This window comes from Electrona antarctica (genome assembly GCF_951216825.1).
Source record: "Electrona antarctica genome assembly, chromosome: 23".
NCBI classification, from domain to species: Eukaryota; Metazoa; Chordata; class Actinopteri; order Myctophiformes; family Myctophidae; genus Electrona; species Electrona antarctica.
Window position 1 is genome coordinate 20,644,186 of NC_136804.1, and position 12,269 is coordinate 20,656,454.

Here is a 12,269-nt window from a genome sequence, read left to right on the forward strand (position 1 = left end):
AAGTGGTTAATTTAAAAGACCCTCAGTTTGATTAGGCATTAGGCCAGTATCTACACTGTCAAATCCTATGTTCATTTAAAGGGGGTTCGAGTTTGTGTTAAAAGGTTATAGCTGTATATTCTGATAGTAATCACTGCGAGTATTTTGTTCAATAACAGGTCTTTCCAACTCTTTAGTTAAATTAAAATTGCAGGTGGGTTACACAAATGTAACCAATCAGGAGAGGGACCAGCACAAAGAAAATGTACCATAACATTTTTAGAGTTAGTTCGATTGTGTACAAGTTCTCTCTACTGATTGGATAAAATTAGTGTCCTGACATCAAAATGTATTTTTGGTTTACTACTGTACACCAATACCCCTCTCTGGAGATAGAAATACAAAATCAGTGTGCACACATTTGGTAAAAGAAAAACATCACTTACACCCCCTTAACTCAGGGTTTACAGATCAATTTAGTTTTCATTCACTAGGATTCATTTAGCTGGGGAACCCCATCAAGGATCAGTGCTGAGAACCGGTTCTGAGATGAATGTAAATCCATTGGAGTGACATAATGTTGCATCATTCTTAGTAAAGTAGTTCTACTGGTTCCTTCATGTTTAAAGGAATGTGTGCTTTAAAAGGCCAATTATCCATTGCAATGTTATTACTACTCGTGCGTAGCCAGGAAGATAAATACGATTTCCATGTATTGGATCATAAAAAGGTTTCATCTTCTGGGAACATGGCTGGCATTCTTTGTCATTTAACAATGTACTTGTTTGATTTTGTAGATTATATAGATTCATTTATTTGGTATAATAAAGCATTTGGTTTTTACCGTTGTATCTATTCGTGTTATACTGTAATAAAAAAAACACATGGTACATAAGGAAAACCTTTATTTACAAATGACCACAAAAGTTTCATGGTTCCAGTCTCAGAGCTAAAACATTTATCAAATTAGGTTCAGAAGTCATTTATATAAAAATTTACAGTACAATTGTTTTACTCAACAATAAACCCATAATTTAATCCCTTGGAAATAAACTTAAAAATTGTGCTTAAGAGACAAATTGGACATTCCAAACAAACGGCTTAATCTGAAAATACAGCAATATTTTACAAGACCTCAAAAACATATCTGCCAGTACAAAAAAAAGGAAAAGAATCTATTTCTAACTGACAGTACCATGAACCACAATTTCACAATGTAAGCATTATTAAATAACATAAACTTAACATCTTTCAGTCACAGCATTTCTTTTTGGGCCATGTTTTCATCACAGAAAACAAACGGCATCTATTTTCTTTAAATCATCAAAAACAAAAACTCCTGAACTGATTTGCGCAACTTAAAAAATAAAAATATGTACAGCGTTTTGACCTGAAGTAGTATTGGATAAGGCACAAGGAGAGAGCAGACACAAAGAAACAAAAAGAAAACAAATTTACAGCAAAACAATTAACCCCTACAGCTAGAGAAACCCTCCCTCCCTGATACACTTCTTTATGAACCATTATCAGCTCCAAAGTGTTTTAACAGTAGTACACACTGAACTCCATAAAAGCTCCAAGGTTTGCATTGAGAAAGAATACACACATCGGTGTATAACGTTGATATCTAACGTAGTTTGCCCAACAGAAAACCCAATTTCACAGCTATACAACTCATGCAAAATTTATACTACATCATATGATGGAGTCCCGCATCAAAAGTAGTAGATCTATAAGCTTATAGATCCGATATTTTCCTTGCAGGACACCTTTGTACGACTTAAAAGGTCTTTACACACACAGTCCAAAAATGCATCGCCGAATGTTTTGCAGCAAGCAGTTCATTTCGTTTGATGCTCGATTCATAGGTTGATGCTTTTATTCGCGATGAAAAACCTCGTTTCGGAAAAAGTTAACAGATAATATGTCACCTTATCAGAACACAATATTGACATTCTGTGTGGATGTACTCACGAGTCACGACACAACAATTGTTCAGTTAAACACTCTGGTGTGTACAGACCTTTAGTATAAATCAGGCTCCAGTCCTCAATAAAGGGTTTAGAAAGTAATGCTCCATGGCCCCTTACTCAGTACTGAAAATAAATCATGGGGAGGTTGACCTTGAGGAAAAGCAGGCTCTCCATGTTTTCGAGTAAAGGCCTGGGCTGATTCGGGGCGCAGTTCATGCCGGCCGTGCTGAACAGAGTCTCCGGTTGGACGATGCTGGGAGGGCAGCCCATGTAGCGGGCGGCCACTTTGGCGAGTTCTGGCCACAGGAACTTTTTCAAGTTCCAATAGTCGAGGGGGTCACAGCTTTGATCCAGAATGTCTTCCTCCAGGTACTCCAGCACCGTCAGCTCGGAGGATTTTGGCTTGTCTTCCTGCTTTATCTTTTGTCGGATGTCGGCCATGAGGGACCAGAGGTTGTCCTTGTTTGAGTGAGCACTGTTGGACGAGGCGGCGGTGGCCTCGCTGCACCCGTTGGGCAGCGGCGGCGGCAGGGGGGGCCTTGGTGGGACTGAGGTAGCTATGGACAGATCCAGTTCACGGATGAGGTCCTGCTTGCAGCGCTCGGCCTCCTCCTCCGTGAACAGTGACGTCTTGTACCGTGGGTCCAGCATGGTGGCCCAGGTGTACCGCGGGTCATGCAGCGTGGAGGACATCCTGCTCACCAGCGCCTCCTTCAGGGACTTGAGCATGTTGTCTATGCCCACGGTCTCGTCGAACAGCAGGTCGATCTTCCGGTTGAGGATGTGGATGAGGGGTATGACCTGTCCCAGGCTGGCCGTGCGGGTGCTCATCTCCCTGCACGCCACCTCGAAGGGCTTCAGTGCGTTGCAGACGGACAGCATCACCTCCCACTGGTCACAGCTGATCATTTCCCTGAAGTTGCACTCGATCGACATCTCGTCGATGGCTTTCTGCTGCTCCACCAGCCGCTCGAGCATGAGGAAGGATGTCCTCCACTTGGACGGCACGTCCTGGACCAGCTGGTTGTCGGGGAGCTGGTGGAGCTGCTGGAGCTCGGCGAGCTTCTCCTTGGCCCTCGCCGAGCGGTGCACGCGCTCGCAGATCTTCCGCGCGATGCTCAGTAGGTTCTGCACCATCCGCTGGCTCTTTATGGCTTCGCTCACGATGAGGTCTATGGTGTGTCCGAAACACTGCACGACGACGTGCTCGCCGTCCTCCAGGGCGAGCCGGATGGCGTTGCCGTCGGTGACCGTGAAGCCCTTTCTCAGGCCCGACGAGGCGATCCACGAGTCCCACAGGTACTCCAGCTGCTTCTGGATGCTCAACATGTCGTGGTCACAGTCGATCTGCGAGATGCTGAGCAGAGCCGAACAGTGGAAGTCTGGCTCCTGGCCCTGATGTCTGACGACCGACTCGTACGAGGCCCAGTGGGCGGTGAGGGTTAGGTATTCCCTTGTCTGGCTGCTAACCCAAACGCTGGTTGTGAAGTGGACCATGCCTCCCTCGGCCTCCTTGAGGTGTGTGAGGACAACCTCCCTCACCCGTTCGTACATGTCCGGTATGGCAGTGCTGGTGAAATAAGAAGAGGGGGGCAGAGAATACTGAGGCTGGAGGTACTCTAGCAGTCTGTTCAGGCCCGTATTCTCCACCATGGCTGATGGCTGAAGATCCAGTGCAAGCATTTCTGCGATGAGTTTGGTGATTTTTTTGGCAACCGGGTGATGTTCGTCGAACCTCTCGACGTTCTCCTCGAACGCAGAGGTTTCCATGAGTTCTTGTTTGACGTGAACTTCAGCAGACGGCACACCACCTGAGATACTATTGTTACTTTCAAGAATGTGTCCATGGAACCTCTGCATGTGCCTGAAAAGGCAGCTGGTGCCGAGGTTTGTAGTCTTTTTGCCTCGACTTATTGTGCGGCTACAGTGCAAACAGACCACCTTTGTGGGGTCAGTGGGGGAAATGGAAAAATGGTTCCACAGCTTTGATGTCTTTTTACTGAACACAGGCAACGGGTGTGGCTTTTTCTCACTGGTGGGTCTGTCAGTTTCTTTGGCTGAAACGGCATCGGTTGCAGTGAGAGCAGTGTAGAGGTGAGGGGAGGGCTCCTTGTCATCGGTGCATTTTTGGTTTTTGAGGACGTCTGGGTGGCGCCTCATGAGGTGCCTCATGAGGCAGCTTGTTCCGAAGTCACCCCGCTTTCCCCGGCTGATGACGCAGGGGCAGTAGCGGCACAGTGCTTTGAGCTGGTCAACTGGCGAGACAATGAAATGGTGCCACACTTCGGATTTCACCCGTTTCATGATTTTCTTGTTTTGCTGGAAAACAGAATGCTCCTGGCTGAGGCTGGGGCCCTCTGACAGATCACACGGTGAGGAGGTGAAAGGCGTGTGATCCTCCCCCTGAATGAGAAAGGAGAGATTGGGGGAGGAGTCCTGTCCTGAAAGGTTCAGGGCAGCGTCGGACAGCTCTTTCACCTCCATGCTCTCCTCTATGTTCTGGGGCAGTTCATCTGATATGGTTTCCGGTGAGGAAGAGGGGAGCGGGGATTCTTTTTTTATTTCCAGCGAGTCCTGCAAGATTGTGCGGGAGAGGAGTGAGGGTGGGTTTGTGTAAGGTGGCGGAATGTGGTTGCCCTGTCCGTTTTCCTCGATAACCACCTCCTTGTGGGCCCTCCACATGTGACGAATGAGACAGCTCGTGCCCAGGTCTTTCCCGTTCTTACCCCGGCTGAATTCATTCATGCAGTGTATGCACACCGCTTTGGAGCTGTCAGCGGGCGACAGGTAGAAGTGTTTCCACACGGCAGATCTCCGACGTGAACTCGAACCTTTTGGGGTCCCGGGCAGGCGCTCGGGCCCCCCATCTGCTGCCTCCTCGCTGTTGATTTCATTGGAATGTGAGGTTGTGAGTGCGCCGCCGGGGCTGTCGTCGACGTTCTCGCACAGATCGAGATTTGGCTCGACTTTGGGTACCGTTTCTTTGGATGATGGGTCTGTAATTTCAGCTGCTGAGGTGGACGGTAAAGTGTTCTTTGAGGCAAGAGCGACAAGGCTGTTTGTGAGGTCTCCGTTTTTTGGTGAGCTTGGACAGGGAGGTATCAGTGACAAAGGGGAGAGACCTGTCAAGTTGTTTGAGGAGGCGTCTCCCGCGTCCTGCAACAGCACAGTAGGGTGAGCGCGTCGCACGTGCCTCATCAGACAGCTCGTGCTCAGGTCTTTCTCGTTCTTGCCGCGGCTGAACTCTTTCATGCAGTATAAACAGATTGCTTTGGTACTGTCTCGTGGGGATATGCAGAAGTGGTTCCAGGCGGGGGACTTCTTCCTGGGGGTAGCGTGGCTCCTCATGGACGACAGCAGGCTCTGCGTGACGGCGTCCATGGCCACGTCGTACAGGGTGCTCGTGTAACCGCTCAGCAGGTTGCTGTAGTCGTCGTTGTCTCGGGTGACAAACGGGCCCGGGAAGCTTTCAAACGGTAACCTTTCAAACGGCAGGCCTAACCTCTCGTCTTCTGGGGCTTCTGCCTCCATGCCATTTGTCTCCTCCTCCTCATCCTCCTCTTCCTCCTCCTGTTTGATATGTATTGTTGCTTGGCGGTTTCCATTTTCGGACTGTTCATTCTCCATGCTCATTTTCATGTCAGTGTATATGCTTTTGTTTGAAAGAGCCGGAGAAGCCGGATGTGCGTCTTTCGTGTGTTCCGACTCCAATTGTCGCTCAACCTGAGAAGATAAATCGTGTGCTGCCCCTTCAATTGAAGGGCAGGTGTCGTTCACCAGTGTTACCGAGGGAGGGGGAGAGGACATCTCGCCTGCAGTGTCGTGAGGGGCAACAGTGTAGGACTTAAACACGTAGCCGTCCTGGCCGTCGATTTTCAGACATGTGCCTTTCGCTTCCCTCTTCCTGCTCTCTACGGAGCTGCCAGGCTCAGTGATCATGTCCTCGCTCGCATGGGACACCTCTTCCTCGCCGTCCATGGTGTGGCAGCCTGAGGATTTCGTCCCGCAGGGAAATCAAGTTTGCTCTGTCAAACGTTGTCTGTGATCCTTCCAGGAGTAGTCATGGGTGTTGCAGCTCTCAAGCGGCTGTAGTCATCGTGCGTGCGTGGCTGTCCAGAACGCAGGAAGCCTGTCTGTCCTTTTCCTCCATTTAGGATGGGAATGGTGTCTCCTCTCCTCACAGGACCTGCAGGAAGAGAGAGAGAAGGGTTAAAAACCTTTGTGGAGCCTAAATCATTCACATCCAAACAATTGCCAAGAAGAATAGAGATACACTATGTTAACGATTGCCAGGGGTGACCACACTTTTTGGACTTGAGGGACACTTTCAAAATGACAAGCTCAGCGAGATCTACCCACAAAAAAAAAAAAAGACGATCCCATTGCTGAATTTTGTAGTACCCGTGTACCTGAGGGGGTTTTGGAATAGTTAGGGTTACAAAGGGGAAATAGAGGGAAATGGAATTGGTAGGTGTTTTTTTTTGTATAACTTGTGAGTGTTTGTGTACAACACTCTTGAAAACAAAGTATTGCATTGTGGGTTTGAGCTGACAGACCCTTTTAGATGTCAATCATTTAAATTAAATATATTTTTAACATTTACGGTACACTATTACGAGGCGTGACCATATATGGAGGTGTGATGTCACGAGGCGTGACCATATATGGAGGCATGACTAACGGTGCAGGTTTTCATAGTAAATGCGACCTACGGTTGCAACTCGCAATCAGACCTCCCACATATCCCAGAGAATATGTAAAGCTTACAGATTTATATCATAAAACAAGACTTTATATCAGGTCAAGTGGTATGTGATAAGTAAAACTATACTATGTTTTCTATTTCTTTTTTTTCGTTTTTCCTCCAAGACAAACATGTAGTTGTTTTCTATTCTGCTATTCAACAACCATGTTTGCGAACTCATTTCCCAAAGACATGCTCAAGCGTGTTGGCTGTAACTACAGTGTTCTGACTGTGGAGGAACACCAGAGTGAAAAAAGCAGTAACCCTACATGACCTTCCTGCCTGAGAGCCACACCTGCAAACAGGACCCGTTCACCATTCGAAATATGTCCAAAATAGGTCATGTTTTTCTGTATATTGTGGGAATGGAAAGTATATATTTAACATACGTATGTGTTTATGTTTTATTCTTCTTTATAACAAACAATCCAGTGTGGCAGGATGGTGTCTATGTGATTTGAGCCACTGCCTATGTAAATTGTGCAGCCATTAATGGCAATAATTGTGTTTTTTCCCCAATAGGGATTGGAGCAGAGTGAGTGGGATTATGGGATGTATGGGGCGGGTCATCCAAGCATGGATTAATTGCGTTACAAATTTTAATCAAATTATAATAATTTCACAATTGAATTAACTATTTTGACAGAACACACACACACACACACACACACACACACACACACACACACACACACACACACACACACACACACACACACACACACACACACACACACACACACACACACACACACACACACACACACACACACACACACACACACACACACACACACACACACACACACACACACACACACACACACACACACACACACACACACACACACACACACACGGCTCTATTTATTTACCCATTAAGACCTGAGGCCGATTCTACAAATGTCTTCTAAAAAAAAGTACGTATCGGTGGTGCTCAAACTTTTTCATGTCAAGGACACAAAAATTATATGGATTTGGCTCAATAATACATAACAGTCAGACTTGACCAATAGCTTTCCAGCTGTATGCTGAAACCGACCATTTTTACGTTGCTTGGTGCAGCCTTAAATAATAATTAAATAGACAAGCGGGCGCTCGGGTGGCACAGTGGTAAAGTCTCTGCCCACCACCACGGAGGTTGTGGGTTTGAATCCAATGTGGTGCATCCGGCACTGGCTTTGTGTCTGTGTGAACACAGTTGAGTTGGCCCATGCTCGCGGGAGGGAAGCCCGGCAGGGAGGGTGACATTTGTCACTGCATATATATTCCTACAACCTGGGGCAGCACCTGTCAGCAGGGAGTGTTGGGCTCTACGACGTCCTCCTGGTGGGGGATCCTCACTGGCATTTGAGTCAGTAGGATACAACAGCAGTGACCACACAGAAATGTGTGTGAGGAGAAACTAATTGGCATAACGACTAAATTGGGGAGAAAAAGGGGGTAACCTCCCACCGCTGCCAAATCAATGACGTCAGTGTTCATGATCATTAATGAACAACATACACACATACACTTGTAACAGTATTCGCCACTATTTGGTGTAACCTACTGTACATGTTCAATCACCAAATAGTGAAATGAGACAACGTGCAACAAAACGGCAACCTGACCACAAGCACCACAAACCATTTCCTACCTAAATGCTGACAAGATCTGTTGGCTTTAGTACAAAAACTACAAAGTATTGCCAAATCATCGAAAAACAACAAAAAGTGTTGTAACCTGCCCCTTTTTCTTCTTTGTTCGGCCCAAAACATTGTTTTTGTCATGAGTTGTCACCATCCGAGTTGACTTTGTCCGAGGCTTACAGGTCTTTAAATAAATACTTTCTGAAACGTCTATGGGAAAAATGTATTGGAAATTCTCTTCTGGGCCGCTTGTCGGGGGCGGGACTGCGACGCTATAGGGTACTTCATTTTATTGCAAACATTGGGGTCGGGATATCATCAGAAGCTATTAAACCAGGTTGCACCAACGTTGTGTCAAAGTGAGTCCTGAGCAGTGAGCAAGACACTTAAACTGCTCCATGGGTTATTTATTAATAACACCTGCTCCGAATAGTTATGACGGGTTAAATGCAGGACAAATTTCATGTTATGTGCAGCAGTGACAAAATAATGACCCAAAAGAGCTTGTAGATATGCTATGTTCACCGAAAGTTTGACTATTATAACATTCCCACTGAATGTGGTTAATAACCAGAACATTGTATGTTCACCAAAGGTTTGCCTATTAAAACATTCCCAGAATGTGGTAAACCAGAACCTTGTACCTGTATCTGTCCACAGGCCCTATTTTACAGTTTGTCTAACAATGGCGACACACAAATATAGCCAATGCAGAAGATACATGCTATTTGAACAGATATATGGCACTGATAAAACCCAATCATCATTAGCGATAATAATCACAATTCATAACCATGCGGCCCTAATACAAACACAAGATGTAGTTAATATCTCATATAATATCAACTCTTTATTAAAGGTTATTTTGGTTAAAATGGCTACTCTCACACACACACACACACACACACACACACACACACACACACACACACACACACACACACACACACACACACACACACACACACACACACACACTGTGCATGACAGTGTAGTAAGATATAGTAAAGCAGTGTGAAATGCTAATCACAAATCACAATATATGTACATGATAGATCACTAAACACCATTAGCCTATTCGATTAGTACCTGGATCCTCCAGTTTCTGAATATTTAATTATTATTATTATTAACGTATGTTAATTATTAGAGGATCCACCAGTTATATTATCATAATATTATTATTAATAATGTATTTACGTAGTTTTATCATGATGGACTGCATTGGGTTGCATGGAATGTGCTATATACAGTTTGATTTAATTTGATATTAGATTTATTTTCTGATTAGTCCTTTGACCCCACCAATATTGTGTTGCGTCTCAGTGATCATGATCATCATTAAAGGCAGACAGGTCTGGTCGGTCGGTCTGGTTAACCAGTACCGACAACCCACAAGTCGACTATTTGTTTTTGTTTATATTTTTAAAGAAAGATACAAATAAAAAGATGTAGAACAAACTTTAGAAAAACGGTTACAAATGTCCTGTAACCACTTTCACCCATGTTCTGGGTGAAAGTGGTTAATTATTATTCATATTATTAACAGTGAACAGTGGTTGTTGTGTTCCGGGTTTGTGTGCCTGGCAGCCCTGGCTGCTGGCTGAAGAAGCAGCATCGAGGTGTGGAGAGAGGACAACAGCACTACAGCAGATATCCATACACTGTCTATACACACGCACGGTGCCTGTGCAGTGTGCACTGTGCACACGCGCACGGTTAAAAAAACACCATGGTATCAGACATTAAAAAACACCCCAAACAATAATTCTCATTTCTCTCAGCCGGGGTTAATAAAGCTTCACGGCCAGAGAAAGAGAGAGGGGCTTGATATTAGGGTGGCTATCTTCACAGAGCTAACTAGCTTAGCCTAATGCTAACTAAAGTCCTTACACACAAAACAAGACCCGGGGTTTAACCCGTTAATCTGTCACAAACATGACCCGAACAAACAGCCAAAACCCGCTGATGATTAATCGCACCAAAAGAGGCCAACGATTCCAGTCCACATTCAACCACATAATGGGTTCGGGGGTTCTGGGTCTGGTCTGGTCTGGTCCAGGTCGGAACACAAGGCCACACACATACACACACCGGACATACAGAAGCTAACCTGGCGAGGCAGCAGCAGAACCCCACTGAACCACACACAGCAGATCTGGACCAGACCAGTACTGCGAACAGCCCGGCGCGACGACCTCCCGGTGCCGTCTAACGACCCCAGAACCGTGGATGTGGACATTCATACATACGTACCGTGATGTGATCCGGTCGGACCACCGGGGTTTGGCTCCTAAACGGTTAAAATATGACACATTTGATTGATCCAGCGAGGAGGAGGAGGAGGAGGGGGGTTTCACTTTGTTGCTTTGTCTCTGTGCGTGAAAACTGGCTGCCTGCTGGAGAGATTCACGTTCTGACGTTACTGGAGACTGTGCGTCAAGTTGCACGCAGCGGGGCGCCGACACACCGGAAATGGCTCCTCAAAAATAAAACAAATTGTGTAAACCTAGAAGGATTGATTGATTGATTGATTGATTGATTGATTGATTGATTGATTGATTGATTGATTGATTGAAATTTGTATTAACAGTAATATCGAGATAATATAAGTAGAAAGGTACAGTTCGATGAAAGTACAGGTCAATACAAAATCTGCTAAAAGGATAAAACCAGAAAAAGCACTAAGACTTGTCTACATCAGGGTCCTCCATTTTCAATTCATCAGAACATTTAAAGATACATACACTTCTATGCAAAAAGAATAATCATATACACAGTTATAAAAGCAGGGAAAACTGTACAGTAGGCCTATAGAAAAATAGGGGGAGGGGGCTTTTTACTTTTTTTTTTTTTTTTTTTTTTTTAACTTTTTACTTTTTACAGGTGCCAGTTTAGAATTGCAACTTTAACCTTTCATATTGGTCCTCACTAATGCTCATGATAAAATGGTACAATGTTTTCTACTTGGTGCTGTTGTATACACTTCAGAAACCTGCTATACCAGTGACATCATCGTTGCACACACACAGCAAATATATGTATACGGTAGGCCTATCTATATATGTATATATATATATATATATATATACACACATGCCTATACATATATTTATCAAACAAGATTTCAATTATTTTATATATCTATATATATCTATAACAAGATTTTTATTATTTTATTTAGATTTTTATTAACATGAGAACAACAATGGCTTTCATTCTAGCATGCTAAGTTTCCAGGATTCCCCATCGAATATGTCACCGGTAGACAGGTTTCTGAAATGTCCGCAGCCTTCCTCTGCGAAACAGACCAAGAAAAAAGAAGACATATATATATAATGATGAGCATTAGTGTGGAGTCTGAGTGTGGACCAATTAGTATATGAAGTATATGAAGATACATTGCAAATGGGTGAAGTGGTCCTTTAATAATGGATGGACAGGAGTCAGAGGAAGTTGCAGGAAACAGAACCAGATGGAAACTGATGATCTGCTGTGGTGACCCCATTGGGAATTAGCCAAAAGAAGATGACAGGTGTCATTTTTTGTTTTTATTTGTATTTCGACTTCAATCCCAGTCTATAATGTTGTTAATTCTAGCTCTTTATTGACTATAATAACACTATCACGCACGCACGCACACTTTTGCGTAGTATTTAGCCATTTTAAGAAGAAAAAATCACACCCGTGTGAACTGAGTGGTGTAAGGTCTTGTATAGACTGATCAGCTGTGGTCTGACGTAATGTCTGACGTAATGAAATCACACCCGTGTGAACTGGGTGACCATAGCAACCATGCTAATTTTTTTTGGTACGGACAGACACGTAAACTAACAAAGCCAGTTGTAGGAGTGGTTTACACCACTCAAAAAGAAAAAGAGAGGTTTAATTAGGTTACTTTTCCATTCCATATCGCTACACTTCTATCGATATCGATAAATG

At 44.6% G+C, this 12,269-nt stretch overlaps 1 protein-coding gene across 2 annotated transcripts; it reads right to left on the reverse strand.

Moving 5' to 3' along the window:
• Window positions 1-869: 869 nt before the first annotated feature.
• zbed4 (zinc finger, BED-type containing 4) lies at window positions 870-10,760 on the reverse strand. Of its 2 annotated transcripts, none has more exons than XM_079494091.1 (2): window positions 10,584-10,760; window positions 870-6,138 (listed from the first exon to the last, which is right to left on the reverse strand). In XM_079494091.1, exon 2 carries the CDS (start codon window positions 5,928-5,930, stop codon window positions 2,070-2,072), a length of 3,861 nt encoding a protein of 1,286 aa, XP_079350217.1. In that variant the 5' UTR covers window positions 5,931-6,138; window positions 10,584-10,760; the 3' UTR covers window positions 870-2,069. The 2 variants fall into 2 exon arrangements, with proteins under 2 accessions (XP_079350217.1, XP_079350218.1); XM_079494092.1 differs by lacking the exon at window positions 10,584-10,760 and adding an exon at window positions 10,441-10,572.
• Window positions 10,761-12,269: the final 1,509 nt, after the last annotated feature.